The 25,480-nt window shown below is 42.0% G+C and overlaps 1 protein-coding gene across 1 annotated transcript; it reads right to left on the bottom strand.

Annotated features, from left to right (window-relative positions):
* Positions 1 to 3,986: 3,986 nt before the first annotated feature.
* On the bottom strand, positions 3,987 to 23,731 carry DNAJA2 (DnaJ heat shock protein family (Hsp40) member A2). The gene is made up of 9 exons (XM_079988892.1): positions 23,416 to 23,731; positions 18,316 to 18,375; positions 17,322 to 17,545; positions 13,330 to 13,410; positions 9,618 to 9,751; positions 7,976 to 8,172; positions 5,673 to 5,817; positions 5,407 to 5,534; positions 3,987 to 4,807 (listed from the first exon to the last, which is right to left on the bottom strand). The coding sequence occupies exons 1-9, from the start codon at positions 23,491 to 23,493 to the stop codon at positions 4,619 to 4,621; spliced, it is 1,236 nt and encodes a 411-aa protein (XP_079845018.1). The 5' UTR covers positions 23,494 to 23,731; the 3' UTR covers positions 3,987 to 4,618.
* Between the last annotated feature and the right edge of the window lie 1,749 nt (positions 23,732 to 25,480).

Below are 25,480 nucleotides of genomic sequence, written 5' to 3'. Positions count from 1 at the left end.
TTAGGCTTGCTGGCATTATTTCAGGGTCAATGGTGCTTGCTCTAAAAGAGTGCCATACATGGGCTATATGTTTGCTGTGCCCCATAGTTCAGATATAAAGGAGTTTGGATTTGGTATCCCGCTTTATCACTACCCTAAGGGGTCTCAAAACAGCTACCATTCTCCTTTCCCTTCCTCCCCCACAACAAACACACTGTGAGGTGAGTGAAGCTGAGAGACTTCAGAGAAGTGTGACTAGCCCAAGGTCACCCAGCAGCTGCATGTGGAGGAGCGGGGAAGCGAACCCGGTTCACCAGATTACAAGTCCGCCGCTCTTAACCACTACACCACACTGGCTCTCTTGCTGCATCCATCATCTATTGGAGTGCCCTGATCCAAAGCATATTTAAGCCCAGATGTCACCAGACCAAGTTGGAGGATGTGGTGGTAGGGTACTTTTCTGTGGTCTGGTTGTACATTGTTTCAGAAATAGATGACCAGGGCTTAACTGGAGAACAGGATCCCATATGGAAGCCAGTGGAGTTTGCTTCTAAAGTGTAGTCTTCTCATCTGCTGAAAGTTCTACTTCAATGAGGGATGGGGACCCCTGTGTTGGGGCAGTTGGGACTCCACCTCCCATCAGAGCCAGCCAGCAGAGCACCATGTGAAGCCGTCAACAGCTAGAGGTACAACCTTTTGTCTGTCCCGAATCTTCCACCATTCAGCTTCATTGATGGTCACTGAATTCCAGTGTAAAGAGATGGAGACAAAATCTTCCCCCTGTCCACTTTCTCCACACATTGCATGATCTTGCATGGCTCTATTGTGTCGCCTTTAACACCAACCTTATGACATCCAGTGTTGTAGTTTGTTTTTACACCTGGACCAGTGATCTAATTCGCAGCAAGCTCCTAGCTAACAGCAGGTGCCGTGTTGCTCCCTGCATTAACTTAAGGCTGTCTAAAAACAGTCTGACTGAACTAAAATGGCTGGAGAAATATTCCAGCAGTGTAGCCTGGATGGTTTCCAAGAACCTAATGGAAGTTTTGCAGCAGGGATATTTCCATGTTAAGTCCTGCTTTTAGAATAGGATTTTACTGCTTGTAGTCCTAGGTCTCTTGCAACTAAGTCAGTGCTGTGGCTGTCTTACCATTGAAACCATGGGTGGCTTGCCAGTTGTTGGACTGCAACTGCTGACCACTGACTAGTAGCTAGGGTTCAACTTCTGGAGGACCACACATCCCCATTGTAAGAGCTGTCATCAGGGACCAAAGCAATAAACACAGGGTTTGCAGGCTCTAATCCAGAGAGCAAAGTATGTTTTAACTTGAAAGTTAGTGGGTCAGAAGTGGCTAAACAAACAGCCATGTTAAACTCCATGGGAAACTAACATACTTTAAATTGTGGCTAGTATTTGACTAATGGGGTTTTTTTTTTGGGGGGGGGGAGTGAGATCAGGCAAGTCCTAGCTCAAGGGGTGCTTGCTAGCTGGGAAAACCTTTCCTAAAGCTTCAGCAGTGTTGACCTTAGTTGAGTTTTTTCTCCAATGCTCCCTTGGAGTTTGACTCACAGCCTGGTAGAATCATACTTAGGCTAACCTAGTATCTGTTGAATTCATATTGTGACTACTGCACCTAAAAATGGGTCAATCATTTTCCTCGGATTGAAGATGTTGTAGTTAAATACTCAGCAAAATAAAATGTGCAGACATCCTTTGGTCTTCTTTTTTGCTGGACTGCCAGATGTGTAAAAGTTGTAGGAATCACAAAAGACATTGGCAACTGTTGGTATCTTCAATTACACCTTTAGTTGTGTAACTATGCTATTTCGTGTTTTCCCTGATTGTAGGACTAATAATTTATCAGGAGGCCCTCAAAGCAAGTCATCTGGCCATCTGCCTTAAAGGAGATGTTAACTTATGTTAGATGTACTTCCTAAAACACCAGTACCAAAATGTTACTTCTGCAATTATGACTAACCTTGAACAGTGGTTCATGATCACAAAGACACGAGAGTAATGCATGTCTCATGACCTCTGTATTGCTGGAAGGGCTGTTTCCACACTGCAGGTAAATAGACAATTAGGATAATTAAATGGAAGCAAAGGCTTTGAAAAGACTCAATATGGAGGCCAAATGGCCGAAATATTGGGAAATACTGGAACAAGAAGGAGACAAATTGAAACTGCAGAGTTTTGAGAAATTAAAAGATAAAGTGTGAGACTGGCTTCATTATCTTCAAATAAGAGAGGCCTACAATTTGGATAAAAAAATTGGCTTCCAGGTGGAAAAATCAAAATTGGAAACAGAACTGTTAGATCCCAAAACTAAGGTACTTTCAAGAATGTATAACTTGCTGTTAAAATGGAATACTCAGGATGAAACGGTTAAATCAGCCATGATTAAATGGGCACAAGATCTCGGTCATAATATTATGTTTGCGGACTGGGAACAGTTGTGGACCACCGGTAGCAAATTTACGGCATGCAATGCCTTAAGAGAGAATATTATGAAAATGATCTACCGGTGGTACATGACACCAGTCAAGCTTGCAAAAATATATCATCTGCCCGAGAACAAATGTTGGAAATGTAAAGAGAATGAAGGTACATTCTTTCACCTTTGGTGGACGTGCCCAAAGATTAAGGCTTTCTGGGAGATGATTTATAATGAAATGAAAAAGGTATTGAAGTATACCTTCTTGAAGAAACCAGAGGCCTTTCTCTTGGGCGTGGTCGGCCAATTGGTGCCAAAAAAAGAACCTTTTTTATGTATGCAACAACGGCAGCAAGAATACTTATTGCAAAGTATTGGAAGACACAAGATGTACCCACCCTGGAAGAGTGACAGATAAAGACTATATGGAATTAGCGGAAATGACTGGCAGAATCCGAGACCTGGGAGAAGAGTTGGTGGAAGAAGATTGGAAGAAATTTAAAGATTATTTGCAGAAACACTGTAAAATTAATGAATGTTAAAATGATGTTGGACTGAAAATAAGTGGCACTAGCAACAAAGTTAAAAAGAGTATGCAAAAATGAATTAAAAATATGGTGAAATTATAGGGTTACAATATGTTAAGATTTAGAGTTAAGATAAATGGAAGAGGGTAAGGATTTGCTGATTTGAATATCTTAATGGGAATAAAAAAAGGGGAGGTGTGAGGAAGTCAAAGAAATAAGTTAATGAGTTCAAAGTTACAAAAAAAGGATTTGTTTTAACTTTTTTTCTATTTCTCTATTTTTCTTGTATCTTGTATTTTTGTTCGAGAGTTTTCTTCTGTTTCTTGTTTTACTATGCATTTTTGTATTTTTGATTTTGTAAAATCTTAATAAATATTATATATAATAAATAAATAAATAAATAAATAAATAAATAGACAATTAGGATAATCAAGACACATTCTAAGCTTTCAAAGAAAACTTGGTTTGGTGCACTGCTAAATTGCTTAATGGCAGCCAAAATGAGCAAAGGAAAGGGGTTGGAGGAACCTCCTTAGGGGGGCTCAGAATGGATTGTAGGGTTTTCTTTTGATCAGGTAAAACAGTATGTGGCTAGGTAATCATGAAGCAGTTTTGTAGGTACTATTCCAACTTCCTGCAGTTGTGCTGAGGTTTGCAATGTTTTACTGCAAAATGTCGCACTGCTTTTCTTAAGTTCCCTTTGATAAAATTTCTACTTACAAATTTAAGTGTATTCCTATAGGAGTGTGCACAGACCATAGGATTTGCCTTGTATCCGTTTGTTAACCATTTCCTTAACTGTTTCTGAGTTGCTCTCTGCTTGAGGTTTCAAGCTATTCAGGATGGTCCACTGTCTGTTTCATCAGGGGTTTTAAAACTCAGGGGTACTGGCCAACAAAGCATTGAGCCCAGGAGCCATACAACTGCCCACCCATCCATTCTGAGCCTTCAGTTTAAGAGGTTAATACTGGAGTTGGAAATAAAAAAATCTATTTCAAGAGTAATTTTAGGTGTGAATTTATGGAAAGAAAAAGGTTACAGGAAGTATCATCATACACCAACGGCTTTTATTTAGTTTCAGAAACCTTTCACAAGATGGTAAAAAACTTTTACAACCACTTCTCATTTTTCCTCTCTCTCTTCCATGGTTCCCCATCAGTTCTAACCCCACTGTGTGCCAAGTCCAATAACTTACCATGCATCTAAAGTGATAGATACAGGCTATGAAATTCTTTATTCTATTGTAGCAGCTTATGCAGGTGCAGCCAAATACCAAGCCTCGGGACAAAGTTTTACACAAAAACTTTACAATGTAGAATTTGAATTTTTAAAATATAGAACTTAAAATCTACACAAAAACTGGTAAAAATCAAGCACAAGTACAAGGACTGAAACTTAACCCAGGTGAAAAGGAGAGAATCTCATCTTCCTTTCAAGTGCCTTTATTCTGCTACAGAACAGTAGAAAAAAAAAGCTTTTTTGTGTGGTTAGTTTAAATTATACACTCTGTAGATACTATGGACCAATTTAAAAGTTACACATATAGCAACAGATGTCCATCGGGTTCGTGTGGATTGCTCAAACAATCCAACTGGATTGCTGGAAACAAGTCAGGCAAAATTTGAAGAGAAAAATCCATGTGTAACTTCCCCCCGCCCCCACCCCCAGACAAAACTTTTACTGATGGGCACACTGCACCCCAGGTCCATGATGGCCGCTTTCGTCATCAGAACTATCATTGTAAGCTTCACGCCTCTGGCCGCCACCTGAACCACGAGTGGTATCAAATTCTTGAAGTTCTACCTCCTCTGCATCACTAATTATGTTGGAGATTTCTGGTCTGGCAGGCAGAAGATCTTCAAGTTCCTAAAAAGAAAGTATTGGAAGAAGAGTGATGCAAAAATGTAGTACTCGCAGGAACACAAGTTCCAGCAGGTGCCTTCTGCACCAACCTTTGAACACCTGCTGAAAGCTTTCCTATTCCACCAAGCCTATGCAGAAAATTAAGAAGAAATCCTTCTACAATGGTTAACTGATGTCTGCTTTTATTTTTTTATTGTTTTGGTTTTATGTTTTATTTAAAGTTTCAAGCCATGGCTTGGTCAGTACCCTTTTCTCCACTGATAAAAAAATCTGGCCTTTTTACATACACTGTGCCCTTTCCCCAGTACAATTGTTTTAGAGCTTGTGTTTTTATCACCATCCTTAAATCTATGCTTATAGAATCAGGCAGGTGTGTCATCTGATCGAGCAGCCAATGTTGGACCTACTCAGAGTAGGCCCAATGAAATTAGTGGAGCTAAGTCAATTTCACCTTCAGTGAGTCTAGTCTGAGCAGAGGAACATAGCTGGATAAAACTGTTTCCTATAGTGATCAGATGGAATGGTGATGTGCAACTTCCACATATTCTGCAGCTGGCGTGCAGAAGAGGTGAGCATTTAGAGATACATCCTGGGGTACTCACTGTAAGCTTTTCTGGGCTAATCCAGTTGTTTTCAGGAAAATGCACGTCAAACTTTATATAAAGATCTCCCTTTTCAAAGGGATTGCGGTACTGTGGCATTCCTTCCCCCCGAACAACACGGACACAGCCTGCAGGAATGGACAAAGGCAATTGTTGTTAAGAGGCAGCCTATAGTTTTCCCCTCTGTGTAAAATCAAATACATTAACAGGCAAAATACAGGGTAACAGGCTTCCAAACAGCTCCAAAAGCCCATGAGGTTTTTTACCTGGTTCAATTACTTTTCCTGGAGGGTATTTCACCACAATTTGACGTCCGTCAAGGTGCTTAAATGTGAACTGAAAGCCACACAGTGCTTCAACAAGTCCTATTTTGTGCGTCATGTGCAAGTCATTCCCATCTCTTTGGAACACCTTGGAAAAGGGGGGAAAGAAGTTTAGCGGCAAATGCATGAGCAGATGGGCTACCGTAACAACAACAACAAAAACAAAAAAAATGTCGCTTACAAAAGTGACCCCAAACACAATATAAACAAGTAAAACCCAATTGTAACAAAATCAATAAAAACCACAAATAAAATACACGTTTTACTGATTGTGGCCCACTAAAAAAAGGAGAAAAAGAGGCCACAAATACGAGAAACCCTTCAAAATTTAGGGCCAAAAGCCTGGGTACAAAGACAAGTCACCTAAAAATAGATAAAGATGGTGCCAGGCATGCCTCCCTGGGGAGAGCACTTCACAAGCAGAGAGCTACTAGTGAAAAGGCCCATTCTCGTCCCATGAATGGGGTACACAGAGAAGCACTTCAGATGATAATGCAGGGTCCAGACCAGGCTTTTTGTCTGTCTTGAGCTACCTGCAAACAGGTAGGAACCATTGTGAGGGAAGGGAAAAAATGGGTACTGTCCTCTAGCTAGATCATGAACTCCTAGTGTGTATATGCTTTGTGTTACACTAAAATCTCACAGGTAGACAAAAAGTATCACATACAGGAGTATCTTACATTTACATCTGGCTACACTCCTATTCAGTGGTACCTCTGGTTACATACTTAATTCGTTCCAGAGGTCCGTACTTAACCTGAAACTGTTCTTAACCTGAAGCACCACTTTAGCTAATGGGGCCTCCCGCTGCTGCCGCCGCACCACCTAAGCACAATTTCTGTTCTCATCCTGAAGCAAAGTTCTTAACCCGAGGTAGTATTTCTGGGTTAGCTGAGTCTGTAACCTGAAGCGTATGTAACCCGAGGTACCACTGTATATGAATTTTGAGACTAGAACTGGGGGAGAGGGAAATAGCAGAAATTGCCTTGGCTATGACAACTCCAGGACTAGGACAACTCACAGAATTCAGTGGGGCCATCTGATTCATGAAAATGAACTCAGTCAACTTAGTTATGAACAGTTTCATTTGTTTCAGTGGGGATACTTCAAAACATGGCTTAGCTGGATGCAGCCCAGAGAGACTTGTGAGCAAAAATACAAAGCTTTGGGCTGAAAGGCTTTTGCTTCTGAACATTCAATTGTTTTTTGTTTAATTCTGAATAACAGCCAAGTGTATTTCAAATGCCTCAGGTCACAACAGCAAGGAGTTCACAATACATTTTACTGGGAAAGGTACGAGAACAAAAGCAACCATGTCTCAAATGGCCTCTGACCATTATGAGGAGTTGCCCATTGCTAGCTTCTCTGGTTTCCAGAATGCGTATTTAAAATAGCAGCAGGTCTGCTATGTTATCTTTCTCTAGTTGCGCATATGTAAAGCATGGAAACAAGCAACACAGACATACTTATTTTAATTACTAGGTAAGTTAGGTGCCTAGAATGTACCAAATGCTGTACACAGATTTAAAAACATGATAGGCCCTGCCCACAGGCCTACATTTCTAAAAAAGATTAGACACATAGGGAAAAAGAGAAGAGACTAATCACACACAGTAGTACAGTAGTTCATATAAATGACCAGCTTGAACAGAGACTGGGCTGCTGATAGCTGGGGCCAAGTGGCACATGGTACCTTGGCTGAATCTACTATTTCTCTCTGCTACTGTCAACTAATTTGTTCACACAAATTATCACAGGTTAAACTGGGGGAAGCCTGTGTCCCTCCTGACCGCTGGGCATGCTGGCTGGGGCTGACAGAAGACAACAATACTGTATATGGAGGCTCAGAATCTGGAGGTTCCCCACCCCTGGATTAGATACAAAAAAGTGCACTTCTGTATACATGTTTCTTCTGCTCATGGGAAGTATGTTTTTACACCGTGTGGCAAGATACCAAGTGCAAAAGGTGATTCTAACTTCCAGGATGATGATCTGCTCTTGCAAGAGGTGGTGCAATATCTCCTGAGAAGCCGAAACACAAGAACTGCTCACACTCTTGCACAAGCACAGGCAGAACAGCACAAGCAGCAATTTTCCTTTTGCTCATGGCTATCTAGTTCAACTCCATTATCATCCACGCATTTAATGGAGCACCACTACACGCCCCCCCGCCCAAGCCTCAGTATTCAAAAGGCTCCAAAGGTCTGCAATAAAAAGACAGCTTTGCATTTCAGGCAGCAAGTTACCTCATGCTCCTTTTCCTGAAGCAGGAGAACGATGTCGCCTGGCTCCACTCCGGGGGCTTGATCGGCCTCTCCAGTAAAGGTGATTCTCTGCCCGTGCTTCATGCCTTTATCTACATGGACTTCAAGGATCTTCACTTCTTTGATCACCTTCTTCCCTTCACATTTTTTACAGCGATCTTTTTCATTAATTACTTCCCCTAGAAAAGAGAGAGACGGCCAGTTATGACCCAGTTTCAAGGGGTGGAGAACATCTGGCATGCGGGACAAACATAGCCCTCCAGGCCTTTTTATCTGGCCTATGCGACTTTCCCCAGACCACACTTGTCCACAGTCCTATTCTGCACCCTGCCAGAGTGCCTTTGCCTGGCTGGAATGTGCCTAACTGTGATAATGCCTCTGGCTTGCCTGCATGGAGTGTGTGAAAGTGTGTGGGAACATGCTTTGACTTGTGAAGTCAGAATGCAACCCACTGAACAAAGACAGTGGTCACATCTGCTGCCACACCCATTTTCTGCCCCTGGCCACCGTGTCACTCACACATGGCCCCTGGAAGGTTGCCCAAATGAGAATGTGGCCCTTTGAATCCCCCTGCGCTGATGGGATTCTGTTGCATGTTGAAGTCCCCCATGTTTTCACAAACTTTTGGAGGCCATGCTTCGATTACCGTTAGCCCTGGTCTCAATCATATCAATGCTTATTTTATTCTTGTATGTTTAAACTGTATTTCACTGGTATCATTTTGTTTATTATGGAAACCCCTTTGGGTTTATGATAGAAAGCAATCTACAAGAATCTCCCCCCACTCCAGTAATATAATGGTTCCTTAGTCCTGCTCCATAGTTTGCTTCTTTACTAAGATGCAAGGCACACCTACCAACAAGTGCTGCTGGTGTCTCAGTGTGGTTTGCTAAAACCAGGTCAGGAACTTCCCCATTCAAATGCGTGTCATTTAAAGCAGGAAGACAGGCTAAGGCTAAGATACCTGACCCCACGACAGGAGGAGCCAACTTGCAACTATTCAGGAACAGCTGAGCTGCTGATCACCCATGACCAGGCAGATCAGGTTATGAGGAATGTAGACCAGTTCCTTCCATGTCATTTCTTGCATATGCTTTCTATACTCCTACATTACTGGAACAACCACCTCACCACTCCTGCAATGTAGGAGTTAGGCCTAAGGTGTCATAATGCAATTGCCACTGATGCATCTAGTACATCAGGTTGCAAACATGTGGGAGGCACGCTGGCAACCCGCAGCATTGCGTCTGTGCATGTGTGATTCGGTGTTTCTGCACAGAAACCCGGAAGTAACCCGTTCCGGTACTTCTGGATTTGGCACGGTCCACAACCCAAAAATGTGCAACCCACAGTGTTCGCAACCCGAGGTATGACTGTAGATGGCTAGTTGTATGTGTATCATCCTTAAGAGTTCTATATTCCCACTGCACTGACAAACCACACCAATGAAAGCAAGGCAAAGGGCAAACCATGTTGCCAATGTGTCTAAACAATTCAATGGGGAGCAGGGATTTATGAGCTTCTCATCTTGCTAACTTGCAACCTGGTTTTAGCTATCATAATGTATTGAAACTTAAGGGACTTTTCTTGAGATCAGATGCTTGTGGTGAATTGATTGGCTTACCTTCTCCATTGCAGTCAGAGCAGACAGACTGCATCTGCTGAACCATCCCAGGAGCCAGCTGCCTGATCATGATACGCACACCTCTGCCTCGGCAAGCCGCGCACTTCTGAACTGCTCCAGATTTACCCCCTTGGCTAGATCAAAAATATGTTGATTTCATATTATTATAAGCACAAAAAGGAAATGTAGTTTAGAACTCATGTAAACATTTCGAAGGGGCAGAGGAACCAGAGACCAAATTGCAAACATGCGCTGGATTATGGAGAAAGCTAGAGAGTTCCAGAAAGACATCTACTTCTGCTTCATTGACTATGCAAAAGCCTTTGACTGTGTCGACCACAGCAAACTATGGCAAGTTCTTAAAGAAATGGGAGTGCCTGATCACCTCATATGTCTCCTGAGAAATCTCTCTTTTTTTTATTTTAAAAAAATATTTATTTATACAACAAGAAAAAACAAGAAAACACACACAGAAAAAAAACACAAGTACCAAATTACACACAAATTACAAAAATAACCATAGACACATAATTTTCTTGGCAAACAATAAAACATCTATGGGTCTTAACACTAAAGACCCAACTTCCCGTCTATTCCATATTTCAAGTTCAAATTACTTATTGCCAATACACATTTTTTTTCATGATTAAACTTATTCTCAATAAATCTAATTTCTTCTTTCTACCTAGCAACTATTACTGAAGTTCCTCGAATGCTGCAACAGAATTTAAACTACTATATTTATTTTTCAGATATTCTTTGAAAACCTCCCATTTAGAAACAAATTCCTGTTTGGATTTATTCTTTATTTTTTCTGATAAACCATCTAATTCAGCATATTCTGTCAGCTTTTGGATCCAATCTTGTATAGAGGGGATTTCATTACTCTTCCATTTTGCTGCGATCAAAACTCTTGCTGCCGCCGTTGCATATAAAAAGATACCCTTCCTCTTTTGTGGAATATCCAAATCTGTTATTCCCAGGAGGTAGGCCTCTGGTTTTTTATTGAATGAGATCTTTAGCATTTTTTGCAGTTCTGCATGTATACTCTCCCAGAATACCTGTATTTTCCTACATGTCCACCACATATGGTAGAATGTTCCTGAGTCTCCGCATCTCCAACAATTACTTGACACATTTTTATACATTTTTGAGAGTTTCCATGGTGTTAGATACCATCGATGTTGCATTTTTTGAAAGTTCTCTCTAATCGTGTAACAATTTGTGAATTTCCAATTGATCTTCCATAAATTTTCCCATTGGGCCATGGTTATTGAATGGCCAAAATCTTGAGACCACCTCACCATTGCCACTGTTACCTCCTCCAGTCAAGGAGGAGTCGGTAAGTTTTGGAAAGAGTTTTTCTTTTAGAATTTACAAGATCAGATTCGAATCGGGAAGTTTCTACTGAGAACCCCTTTTGTTTGTCAGATTTAAATTTTTCAAATAACTGATGGTATTGGAACCAGTCTGAAATGTGTTCTCTTATTTCCTCAATTTTTTTAAATTTTATTTGGTTATCTTCATTTTTTAGAAGTATTTTATATGTTGGCCAGCTTTCCTGAGTATTTTTCCGTTTTACTGCTATGGCTTCAACTGGAGAAGTCTACCACGGGACTTTAGGCTCCATCAGGTTTTTATATTTTTCCCATACAGCAAAGAGTGACTTTCTTATTATATGGTTGGTAAATTTTTTATGAATTTTCGCTTTTCCATATATTAGGTAGGCGTGCCATCCCCAACGGTTGTCAAAACCTTCCAGGTCCAGGAGGTCCGGATCCTGCAACGTGCACCAATCTTTTAACCAGGTGAAACAGGCTGCCTCATAATAAAGTTTTAGGTCGGGTAGGGAAAAGCCTCCTCTCTCTTTTATGTCTATTAGGATCAGGTGTTTAATCCTGGGTTTCTTCCCTTCCCACAAAAATTTGGAAATTTCTCTTTGCCATATCTTGAGACAACCTGCTTCACCGAGTATCGGAATCTTTTTTAATAAAAAGATTAATTTTGGAAGCACATTCATCTTTATAATGGAAATCCTACCGAGAAATGTTAATTTTAGTTTACTCCAGGTTACCAAGTTTTTTCTAATCTCTAGCCAAGTTTTGGTGTAATTATCCTGAAATAAGTTTATGTTCTTGGGGGTGATCCAAATACCCAAGTATTTCGCTTTTGAAGAGATTTTCAAGCCCAATATTTTTTCTAAGTTGTCCTTTTCTTCTGTGGTTACATTTTTAACAAGCATTTTTGTTTTTGTAATATTCAGCTTAAAGCCTGCCACTTCTCCAAATTCTTTAATCAGTTCCAGCACTCTTTTCAGACTTTCTTTAGGGTTTTCAGTCATAACGAGTAGATCGTCCGCAAAAGCTTTAATTTTATATGTTTTGTTTCCCAGAGTGATGCCTTTAACAAGCTGATCCCTTATTATCTGATTGTTCAATACTTCCATCACCAAGATAAATATCAGTGGAGACAGTGGGCAGCCCTGTCTGGTTCCCTTGTTTATTTTGCACTCCTCAGTAATTCTTCCGTTGATGATCAATTTTGCATATTGTTCTGAGTAGATGTGGGACAAGAAGCTACAGTTAGAACTGGATATGGAACAACTGATTGGTTCAAAATTGGGAAAGGAGTACGGCAAGGCTGTATATTGTCTCCCTGCTTATTTAACTTATATGCAGAATTCATCATGTGAAAGGCTAGGCTGGATGAATCCCAAGCCGGAATTAAGATCGCCGGAAGAAATATCAACAACCTCAGATATGCAGATGATACAACCTTGATGGCAGAAAGTGAGGAGGAATTAAAGAACCTTTTAATGAGGGTGAAAGAGGAGAGCGCAAAATATGGTCTGAAGCTCAATATCAAAAAAACGAAGATCATGGCCACTGGGCCCATCACCTCCTGGCAAATAGAAGGGGAAGAAATGGAGGCAGTGAGAGATTTTACTTTCTTGGGCTCCATGATCACTGCAGATGGTGACAGCAGTCACGAAATTAAAAGACGCCTGCTCCTTGGGAGAAAGGCGATGGCAAACCTACACAGCATCTTAAAAAGCAGAGACATCACTTTGCCAACAAAGGTCTGTATAGTTAAAGCCATGGTTTTCCCAGTAGTGATGTATGGAAATGAGAGCTGGACCATAAAGAAGGCTGATCGCCAAAGAACTGATGCTTTTGAATTATGGTGCTGGAGGAGACTCTTGAGAGTCCCATGGACTGCAAGAAGATCAAACGCATCCATTCTTAAGGAAATCAGCCCTGAGTGGTCACTGGAAGGACAGATCATGAAGCTTGAGGCTCCAATACTTTAGCCACCTCATGAGAAGAGAAGACTCCCTGGAAAAGACCCTGATGTTGGGAAAGATTGAGGGCACAAGGAGAAGGTGACGACAGAGGATGAGATGGTTGGACAGTGTTCTCGAAGCCACAAACATGAGTCTGACCAAACTGCGGGAGGCAGTGGAAGACAGAAGTGCCTGGCGTGCTCTGGTCCACGGGGTCACGAAGAGTCGGACATGACTAAACGACTAAACAACAAACATTCTACATATCTGGATAGGCTTGTCTAAACAAAAAAATATATTTAATTTTCATTTTTAAATCTTTGCTCAATTTTTCAAGAATCAAATCATTAATCTTTTGAAGACAGAGGAATGCAAAACAACAACAAACAAACAAACAAACAAAACCAAGCAAACAAAGAAACAACTCACCCGTTACATGAACTACAAAGGACATTCTTGCTAAGTTGTAGTTTGGTAGTCTTTCCATTATAAAGATCTTCTAAAGAAACTCTGAGTAAGGGAAAGAGATTGTACTTTAGGTTTTGGTTCAAGTATCAGCAGAAGACTGAACACATCTTGTTTTAACATACTTGCAGGCACAACTACTGAAAGGCTACATGAAGTGGCAAAAACATATTCCAGATACCAAATATACACTGGTAAAAAATGTTAGCACTATTGTTTTTAGACCAGCCCAAGAGCTAGATGAGCTGCAATGTAGAAAAAGTATGCCCACCAACTTGTTGCCATTATACGGTAGCTCTACGTTCTCTTACCAGGATTTCACATGTGCACCAAAGTCTCCATACCCCATAGCATAGCAATGCATCATTACTACATGTATACTCTACCTTCCTTCCAATGAACTCAACATACATGAACCTTCTAATTCATCCTCACATAGCCCTGTGGGGCAATTAGCCTAAAACAGAGATACTCAACTTGGCACCCTTGACAGATTGTTTGACTATAATTCCCATTCTCCCTGACCATTGCCATTGCGGCTGATAAATGCTGTAGTCCAACAATATCTGGAAGGCATGGCAAGGGCTAACCCTAGCCTGAGAGCTAGCAATAGGTCCAAGGTCACCCAGTAATTCAGTAGAGATTTGAACTTGGGTTTCTCTAGTCCTACCTCAGCACTCTCACCACAGCAAAGGACTGTCTTACTCCTATCAAGGTCTTCAGTGGAGGCTGTGTTCTTGGTACCTTCACCTTCACGGAGAGGTTAAGGCAGGTAGCTACCAGGCGGCTCTGCAAGTAAGGAACTGCTGCCTTGTGTGTATCTCTCAGATGTCTGTATTAGCATTTAAGCACCAGCTCAGTGTTCCTGTTCACACAGGCATACAGCAATATCTAGAACCCTGATCTTTCCTGACCTTCCCAATGGGGTTTCTCTTTTTTATATTGTAATTTTATGTTATGAACCACCTTCAAACCTATGAGTATATGGCAGTATACAAATGTTAATAATAATAATAATAATAATAATAATAATAATAATAATAAAAAATATTAATGGTTTCTGTTGAAAGAAATCTAGCAGCCTGAATGATTAAGTGTGGATTTTTTAAGATACAGTTATCTTAGTCTGGTGACATGTAAGATATTTTAGTGATTCTATGTTCAAAAGGCAGGCTACAAACATTTCAAATACATGATTATGACAGCAAACCAAGGTGTTCTGTAAATCAAGAGGCTTCAGCTGTTTCATGGAAATTTTTAATTCAAATTTTGACTAGAGGAATAGCTACTAGTTTTTATTGCTGTCCTCTTTCCCTTAATTGCTGCCCATCCTTTCTCAAGCAGCATAGTGAGGACTTTCACACCCAACACAGCAACCATTTTAGACCTAATCTCATAGCGCATGGTTGTTTTTCCTTTGTACCACTGCTTATTCCAAGAGCAACGCAAAAATATGACGACACATACTGTAGCAGCATAACCAGTAAAAGCCATCAGCTGAAGATTAAACAGGAAGGATCTTACAAACCAGAGTTAAAAGCTGCAGCCAGTTTCTACAACCCTTTAGTGAAAAATACAGATTTTAAAGGCAGCAGATTCCAGTTTATGCTTTCAGCAGGAAAAATAAAATATCACTGAATTCCAGATGGAGACATTTTAATGGAATATTTCACATATTATTTGTTTGAAAAATCTGTATATGACCCTTCAGCTTCCAGGGAGATTAAAAAAACCCCCAATATTAAATACATATCATATTGAGAGAGAAAAACAGACATCAAAATATATTTAGAAGGCCAGGGAAACAAAAGTATATTTTGTTGGCACTGAAAGGATAACAATGTTAGCACTATTTGGGCCTGCCTGGTAAGGAACCTTCTTTAATATATTTTCCGTACCAGTCAAGTATTTCACCCCTCCCCCCCGGGCTTTTAACATCATTTAAAATTATTTACATTAATATTCTAATCTCTGAATTTCACTGGGGTTTAAGCTCAATGAAGATGTTTTGTGGCTCTCTTTAACATGACTATGGATGAAATTATGTTATCTGCTAAGACATGGCTGTTTCACATGACAAGATGTTGGTATTCAAGTTAAAAGCAAAAAACAAAACCAACAATGATCATCACCCTACAACTCTGTTAATGGGGCAACTCATAAATGTCAGAAAATTCCACAAATGGAGCAATGGCACTGAAAAGGCTCTTCCTGGTTAACTCCCAACCCACCTCAGGTGAAATTAAGGATTTTGTTTTGACTTGGGACACATTCATGGAATAAGAACTATATGCTACAACTCCTCTAGTACATTTGCTCTGTCAGAATGCAGCATTCTAAAGTAGAAGTAACACTTGGCTAGCTCCTGCTCAGGCTTCTGTATACTCACTTTAAAATGAATCAAATAAACAAACCATTTCTGCACCAATGTAATCTGAATTTTGCAACTTGCATAATTAATGGAAGCAAACTGGCATTTGCTTAATTTTGCACCATTAATTTTGCTTCTGCTTTTTATTGCTTCAATTTTATATGCTGCCTTTCTGCACTTGGCACCCAATAAAGGCCTAGTTAAAGACTGGGGAAAGGAGCTATGCAGAACATTAAGCTCGCCTCCTGCCAAAAAAAAACGACTCACCAATACTCTAAGATAAATACACTTAGAATCTTACTGGATATAAAGGGTAGGGTTTTTTGTTCTTTAAAAAATAAATTTCAGGTTATTCAGTTCTGTACCCATCACTGCCTGCCTAGACCACCTGCTGCGTTAAACTAGAATTTCAGAATACCTGCCTCACTCCATCTACTCTTGCAAAGGCTTGCTTTCTCACCTGATCTGCTTGGAACAGTCTGCTGTTCCAACTTGTCTGCTTTTCATTGTAAGGGATTCTGAACAACTTGAACTTCAATGTTTTTAATCACATTGACTTGGTAGAACGATAGCCTCAGGTTTAAAGCGATCTATTCACTAGGCTGTTAATAAGTGGTTTTGCTGCAATGATTACTCCAACCCGTCTTGTAAATGTATCAAGTTACCTAAAGCATGGGTGAGGCTTTAATATTCCATTCACTGATGATTTAGTGGCTTGGCCTTATTTCTTTAGTAACTTGCCTTGGCAGAAACAAACCAACACATAACCAGGTACCAGTTCCTTGGGACTATCTATTACAATGCTGGATTACTTTTTTGTGTTCAAGGCTAAACCCAGAATTTTTTTCTCTAGCTTTTTAAAAAACCCCATCTGAATTTAAAAAAACCCACCTCATCTGATGAGAGAGAGAGAGAGAGAGAGAGAGAGAGAGAGAGAGAAGGCTCCATGGAGAAGCAGGAAGAACATTAATCTTTTGTAAAGGTTTGGTTATACCTCCATTGCCACATCCAAAGGGGAAACATTGGGCCCTATGGAGATCTTGTCCCACCTACACTCACAATGGAAGGGTCATGCTAATCATTTGTGTTGAGTCAAGTGTTACACAAACTCTGCAGGTAAGGTTTCAGCCTTAAAAAAATGAAGGGTTTTTCTGCTGTGGTGCCACTCTACGTAAGTTGATTGCCAGGTGAGATGCACCAGACCCATCACTGCATCCTTTCAGGTGCCTGGTGACAACATGGCTTTTAAAGACAGCTTTTAAATGTTGTGCTGGCTTAAGTTGTGTATATTTTAATAACTGGGTTTGTTTTGTTGGGTTTGGTATGGAATGTTGTGTGTACAATACTGTATTATTATTTAGTTGTCTTAAGTTTCCTTGGAAAATAAGGCAGGGTAGACTTAAAAAAACAAAACAAATAAATGCTGGATCGCCAAGGCTATTTTGGTATCAGGTAGCTTCAGATAATTTTAAATCATGTGTACTTGAAAGTCCTTCAGTTTGTCATGAGAACGTCAGCCCACCAATAGAGCAATTATGCATTCAAGACAGGAACTTCCTCCAGAGACAATAAGCCAGGTACTTACTTGAGTGGATGCATCATATCTTCACCTCTTCTTCTTCCGTTGCGACTTCTACTCTGACTACCCATGAAACTGAACAGTCCCCCACCAAATATGTGGGAGAAAATATCGTCCATTCCTCCACCTCCACCACTACCTTCTCGGAGGCCTTGTTCTCCATACCGGTCATACAATTCGCGTTTCTCGGGATTTGAGAGAACTTCATAGGCAAAGCTTATTTCTTTGAACTAAGGAGGTAAATGTAAATGAAATGCCTATTATTTGCATGTTTGGCAATATATGTACAATAGGAAAGGAAAGTGTTTCAGCAGATACACTTCTACTACATTACAATTACTGTTGTATAAGCAGATATATGCAAAATGCCAGCCCAGTCTGGACTCTGGCAACAGGCAGGTGAGCCAACTCTGGGCATCCAACTCTACTGCATTCCTTTACTGATCTATCTTCAAAGAACAGGCCTCTCCTTTGCTTCTGAGGAGGACTAGGTATATCCTGCTCTGCACAGCTGATCCATCCTTCTTCTGTGCTTTGCTCTCAGGCATCTCAGTGATTCACTACACAAGCATGTCACATCTGTGTCATTCATGAACTTTCTCCATTACTCACATTGATTTGAACAAACTGCTCTCTGCAGTCATGTGTCAAAGCACAGCTAATGGTAAGAAGGCAGCTTTGATTATCTTATAACATTCACATCCCACTGCTACTCCAAAGAGACTAGTTTAATGCACATGAATATTGTTCCATTTTATTCTCACAACAGCTCTGAGATAAAACTTGGGCTGTTAAGCTTCACCACAGAGTATGGATTTAAACCAACATTTCATCCAGTTAAAGCTGAGTACTACCCACACCTCACCGATGGCACATTTTCACCATTTTCCACACATTTTCCTCTTTTCAGTTATTCTCAGACTACGTGTTCACAAGTTATTTTGGCTAGCATTGTGTCTTGTTCATCTTAAAATGCAACGATTTGCAGGAGAAGTCTTACCTTGTCACCTGCATTTGGATTCTTATCAGGGTGGTACTCCTTGGCAAGCTTCCGGTATGCCTAAATGGCAAAAGGAACCAACACAACTAGTTAGTGGGGAAATGAATACAGATTTTCAGTTCAGCTTGTCCTTCCCCACTCCCAAAAAAGCCCCTGAAGTCAACTAGTGCTTGAAAAACCTATTTTTTATTTTTTAAAAATCCATTACAAGACCAAGATTGCATATGAGCCCCCATTGAAATGAAACTAGATTAAACAGCATTAGGTTATCAAAGATTGAACCCAATTCAACAGCAATTATTTGAGCATGGCCAAACTTCAGCAGTCTGAACAGGAATAGCTACAGTAATCTGAAGAGGCTTCAGAACAGTGCAGATGTACAATAACCTTATCAAAGCCCAACACATCTCAGATACATCCTCCTGAGGGAAAACTTTATAGCTGTCTACAGTATTTCCATAGGGGTTCATGTATCATACTATAGCACCACTGAAGTGCAATAAAAGACTGCCTGGTAGCTGTTAACCACATTATTCGTGGCAGCTTAGAAAATTAAAATTATGCTTGCTCTTTTGAATATCCTTGAGTTTCTCAATCTCTTCCATGCACACAAATCCTATTCATATTTGCTGCTGCCATAAAAAAATCTGCCCTTAATAAAATGGTGTGAATTCTCAACCAATTCATTATTCATACTCTCCCTGTTTACATTAACAGCAACCACTACTTCTACAATTAAATATGACCTAGTGCTTTTAATATGTGCTTTATAACTGTTTGTGTTTAACCTTGCAACCATCCCCTTAAGAAGATCACCACTAAAGGTTTGATATGTGCTCAAAGTCCATATGCACGAATGGAAATAGGGCCCACAAATAAAAAGTTAATTCTCAACAAGACACATTACTATTTCCTCAAAGTCAGCAAGAATCTCCAAAGATAAACAATGAGAACAATTTGGAGTTGGTTATAGTGAAGCTTCACTGAAAATCTGTGTGACTGATCAACTTTCAGTGAGAAAAGCCATAGTTGCTAAGAAGTAATTCTGTAACATGACCAAGACTGAAAAGTATTTTCAGTGACTGCTCTGAGTTAATACCGTGTGCCAAACTATTGAAGTTGAGATGCTACTAGGATTACAAACATTGTCAGAAATATCAGCCATCCTGAACTGTTTCCATTAATGACATCACCATTGGTACCTATTTGAATGGACCATCTCTCTTTTTTTTACAGTATCCCGATTCCTGGACACAACTACGCTTTCCTCTACATAGAGTGGTACCTTGGGTTAAGTATTTAATTCGTTCCAGAGGTCTATTCTTAACCTGAAACTGTTCTTAACCTGAAGCACCACTTTAGCTAATGGGGCCTCCTGCTGCTGCCGCACTGCCAGAGCACGATTTCTGTTCTTATGCTGAAGCAAAGTTCTTAACCTGAGGTACTATTTCTGGATTAGCGGAGTCTGTAACCTGAAGCGTATATAACCCGAGGTACCAGTGTATTTTGTTAGACTATGCAATGAAGTAGCATTAAGATTTACAATGTTGCTCATCAGGACACAACTTCATATTTTAAGACCTAGGACCTATCTTTAACCCAAAGCAGGCACAAACTAGCAATTGTTTCACTGAATGAATCTCTTCTCTCTAGTGACCAAAGATGGACGGAAATTTTACATGTGCAAGCTGTTACATGAGAATTTTCTTATACATTAATTAAAAGTAATGTAGCTCTGCCCTCTACTTCAAGTCATCCTGAATTTTTAACCTTTACTGTTTTAATTTTCTCCTTCCAAAAGGGAAAAAAGCAAAATTATTGTAGTACTAGTGCAAACCAACACAGGCTGGAACGCAACCCACTTCCAGGTCCTAATCTACCAATTAAAGAATAACCTTTAAAAAGTCAAATGGCGTCTTCAGCCATCTGTTATATCCAATGATTGCAATTCTGAGACCATCATTCTGTATGTACCAAAGCTTACAAATAAGCAGTGGGAATTTTGATTCCCACACAGAAGCCTTCCCATGCCACACTGTTAGCTGCCTTTGATATTCCCAGGGCTCAAAAACTGCTTGCTGCGATAAGCAATATGTGCATCTGTGAAAAGAAGGTTCTCTAGCTTCTGGAATATATTTCTCCAAAATATATGCAAGTGCAACACAATCCTGCTAGCAAGTCCAGTTAAATGTTTGCCTCTCACCTAGAAAGCATCTATTTCTGAAATATTAAAACGGCAACAGTTATTCAAAATTACACCCTAATTTGACTTTCTATTTTTTGAAAAGTTTAGATCATGCAAGTGGTTCAAAAACAAAAATCACCTATCAATGTAACTTCCATGAAGTTTTCCTGGATATGTTCTATTTTTAAAGGGACATAGTCAAAAGGAATATCAGGGCATAGTTAATTTTGCTACTCACCTAAACTTTCATTTTAAAGGGATAAGACATTGCGAAATCTCAGCAGCCCTTAGTAAGCAATCACCTATCATTGTAGTGACCAAACACCACTTTAAAGGAGGAACGTGTTCACAGAATATAAATAGGATTTTTCTGAATCTACATGAAGGAACTTATTTCCTGTTAACCTCAGAACCCTTTTATCGCTTATGCTTCCTCCAAAATACCTGCTTCCATAACAACGAATACCCAGCCCAAACAAATTATGCTATTACACGCCCAGATGAAGAGGATCTATTCCCCAGTAGCACCACCCTTCCGTCACAAACAGGCAGGACATGGTTATTAACCAGCTGAAGGCTCTGTTGTGGGATGGGGTTCTCAAAGACTAGATGAGGAAAAGAAGTGGGTTGTGCCTAACAAAAACAAGTTAAGGGCAATTAATCTTGAAAGGGTTAACATGAAGGGGTTATGTTACCTAGGGACTTTTGACCTTTCCACCCCCACTCCCCTTTTTGAACAGCCAGGATGAGAAGGGATCACCTACAGAGGTATGAAGGTCAAGAATGAAGCCTGTGCTTTTGTAGACAGAAACAGAATGTGCCCAAATGAGATTCAGCATACGTGGAAGTAAAAATAAAGAGAATATAGGTTGGGATACCATTCTTATTACCCTCCCCAAGAATGAAGTGGAGAAATGATCTTCAGGTAAAACCAATTCCCAGGAGGCATGGGATTGGGGCAGGCATGGCCAAACTTGGCCCTCCAGCTGTTTGGGAATACAATTCATCCCTGACCACTGGTTCTGTTAGCTAGGGATGATGGGAGTTGTAGTCCCAAAACAGATGGAGGGCCAAGTTTGGCCATGCCTGGGTTGGGGGTTGGTAATGGACAGAAGAGTAGAAAATAAAAGGGCAAAGAGCTAACCTCCAGATTTCCCTCACCATCATAAGAAACTCCTCAAGGTTACAGGAGATGGAGTGACAAGGGGAATAAAAAATGGTGAGATGTGGAGACTGGAAACTGACAGGTCATCCATGTTCTCACATGGCCAATCCAGAAAGGCACAAACTTGTGAGGAGAGGGAAGACAAGTAGGCTCTTGATACCATGCAGCAAGCCTCAACTGTGGGGAGGAAATAAGAATATTGGTGAGATAGTCTCTGTTTTCCCTTACTGCTACCCTAAGTTTAACTTTCAAGGCACAAAAGGGTTTTTTATGGGGGGTACAAGAAGAAGGCAAAGAGAAGATGGGGAGAGAAAAGGAAGGCCAGCCTCTGGCTCACCCTTGCCACCATGAAGCAAGGCACACAGAATTTTGAAAAATGGGGGACCTAATCCCCAGGTCTTTCTTCTTGCCACCGTAAAAATAACTCACCAGCCATATAAAATCTATGGGTGCTGTGGTTCTGGATAGAATGTTAGGTTTTAATGCTGAAATCCACTGAAGGTCAGGCAACAAATTAAATAATAAAGTCTGCAAAGGGTGGAGAGGATAAAGAGTGGAATTAACATGAAAATATCCCTCCCCTCCTTGTGATCATGAAGCAAGTCTTAACTCTCATCTAGGGGAGCGGTACACAGGAAAGAAAATGGGGAGAGGGGCAGCATCCAGCTTTCCCTCACTGCCACTCTAAAAACAATCCCCAAGGTACAAACTACTGGGAAGCTGGGATGGGTTATTGTTGCTTCTGAACATACCTTTCTATCTAGTAAAGTATTATGGGTTAGATAACAACACTAAAGATGGGAGGGGGAAGAGAAGGAAAAAAGAAAGCTTGTCTCTGTCTGACCCATGTAGTCCAGAATCCTGTTCTCAACCAGATGCCTATTATGAGAAACCCTCAAGAAGGACCCAAGCACAAGAGCACTCCATCCGCCCCCCCCCCCGTCCAACAACTGGTATTCAAATGCATCCACTTTGCCATTGTGGCTAGTAGACACCATCAGCTCTTTCCTCCACAAATTTGTCCAAGTAAGATGGCAGGGGGGGATGCATAAGCAACCCCCACCCAAATGTATATTTCAATGGTGTGGAAAGAGAAGTGGCTCTAGGATATAAACCCAATCAATCCAACACAACGCAGCACCCACCTTCTCCTTCAGGGCCTACTTACCTTCCAGAGCCAACACCACAACAAACACCGGCTCCCGCCTCAACCGGTGGCCCTTCCTCCTCCACACAACACCCACCACTAACCGGCATGGTGAGCGCGGAGGTGTGTGTTTGTGTGTGTGCATAGGTTGGATACAAGCGCCACAAGCAAATTATATATGTATAATTATATAAGCAAATTATATATGTATAATCTTCCCTCCCTCTCCTCCTGGCAGGAGGGCCACCTTCCAGGGCCAGCCGAGAGCTCACTCCCACCTCCCCCCCCCCCACAAGCGGCCTTCCCTTCCTCCTCCTCCACATACATAAACACGGCCACCCAACAAGCCGGGGCCTGACCCTGAGCTCCTGCCGCCTCCCCCTCCCCGCAACCGGCCCCGAAGGCCCCATCCAGGCCGCCGCCTCCTCCGCCCCCCCCCCGCCCGACCCCCGGGCAGGCCTAGTCAGGCGAGGCCTGCTCCAACCCCGGGCGTCTCCAATGACCCCGGGCACAAGCCGGCCCGGCACCGGCGGCTTCCCTCCCGCCTGGGCCTCCCTCTCACCGCTGCCGCCCCACCGGCTTCCCCCCCCCCGCCCCGCAGACCTTCTTGAGCTCGTTGTCCGAGGCCCCCGGCGGCACTCCGAGGATGTCGTACAGCTTCGTGTCGGCTACGTTCGCCATGGCGGCCGGCTGGGAGGCGGAGGGAAGGGCGACGACGACGACGACGATGAAGCCGCCCGGGTAGGTTGCGGGGAGAAAGGCCGGGAGGAGGAGGAGGACGAAGAGGAGGAGCAGGCCGCGCGCGCGCGCCCGCGTGTGTGTGAGGGAAAGAAGGAAGGGAGGGAGGGGGGAAAAAGAGGAGAGAGAGAGAGCGCGAGAGAGAGAGCGGGTGAGTGGAAGAAGGGGGAAGGCCCTCCGTCACGCACGCGCCGACGTCGTCACGTCGCGACGCACGCACCGCAGCGCACACCCGGATGACAGGGGAGCGAGAGGGAGAGGGTTGGTGGGCGGGGAGTAGAAGGAGGAGGTCCCGCCCACTCGCACCGGCCTCGCGGAGAAGGAACGCCCCGCCCCTCGCTTTCTCCTCCGCGCGAACTCCAGGAAGTGAAGGGGAGAAGGGGGGGCGGGAAACACCGGAGTGGAGTTAGACTGAAGGGATCGGGGTTCTTAGGAGTTTGTGCTGAACGTTAGTTGTCGCCACTGTTGCCCCTTTTTTCCCTAGTGAATGCTGGGAATTGTAGTTCTGGGCAGGGGCGGATTAAAGGCCTTTTAGAGGTGAAAAGGTGATTGTGTTCCCCCAACCTCCGCATATATAATTCAAAATAAAAACAAGCTAATTAAGCCCAAATGGCATAATGTGCATTATTTTTATAGGGGTGTGTGTGTGTGTGTGTCATATAATTTTGCATATCACGTTTACACACACACACACACACACACACACAGAGTATATGCCTATGTGTGTGTGTGTATGTGAGGAAAAACAAATCCAGTACGCATAACTCAGAAAAACTTATCAATAATAAAAACTTGGATCTGAATTCCTTGCATTATTTTGATCTATATTAGTAGGACACCCTTTAGTTTATTGAAAGAGAACAGGGGAAAATGGGGAAAGGGTGTGGAGCGGAGTACAAAGAAGTCTAACGAAGTTCCCAGGATGACACCATTGAGGTTTAACAAAAATCAAATGTAAAATTCTTAGTGATAATAATAATCCCCCCCACCCCCTGTTTTTGTGCCCCTGAATCTCTATTGGCAGAGCATTCCATAGGATTGGGCTGATGGCACTAAAGGCTTGGTTCGTTTATTTTTTGTCAAGGAGCCTCAGCAACTCTGGAAATGACCAGCAACACTCCTGCCAATTATCTCTGTCAAGCTGGGATGCCCTTGAGGTATCCTGGACCTAAGTTGTTCAGGGCTTTGTAAATTCATACAAGGAGCTTGAACCTGACTCAGTAGTAGAGGGACAGCCATTGCAGCTGTTTTAACAATGGCGTCACATGTTCTCAACCAGAAGCCATAGCTGTCAACTTACAGATTTGAAAATAAGGGACCAGCAGCCTTGAAAATAAGGGACCAGCAGCCAAAATAAGGGACCTGCAGCGTCACCTGTTCCAGGCACTCCAGTCTTCCTGTCCTCCTGCAGTCTGGTCAAACTCATGCTGGTAGTTTCGAGAACACTGTCCAACCAACTTTGGTTCCAGAGGCTCAACTGAATAGAATCTGGATCACATGCACCGCAAGGCCTATGCAGCCTCAGCTTAAGATGGCTCCCCGGCCTGGCTTTGCACTGCAACGTTTGCAGCAGCACGTGCAACAAAATGGCGTCCAGCATTCAAAAAACCCCTCAGCTTGCATTAACTAGCCACACACAAGGCATGCAAGCTCCACCCTCCAGTCGTTCTTAATACTTCTTATTGGGTGAGCAACACAGCCAAGCAACACAGTTGGAGCCTCCCTCCTCCCTGGCCAGCAGGGAGGGAGGGAGAGGAGCTGCTTCCTTTGAAATTTAAGGGACATCATTTAAGGGACATTTAAGGGACATCCATCAATAAGGGACAGCAGCGGGACATGGCGCTGGAATAAGGGACTGTCCCTTCAAATAAGGGACACTTTACAGCTATGCCAGAAGCTCCCCTTAGCAGTCTGGCTGCTGCATTCTGCA

The sequence above is a fragment of the Podarcis cretensis genome (assembly GCF_951804945.1).
Source record: "Podarcis cretensis genome assembly, chromosome: 8".
NCBI classification, from domain to species: domain Eukaryota; kingdom Metazoa; phylum Chordata; class Lepidosauria; order Squamata; family Lacertidae; genus Podarcis; species Podarcis cretensis.
The sequence above is the reverse complement of the archived record's forward strand: the minus strand, read 5'-3'. Positions and strand labels throughout refer to the sequence as shown.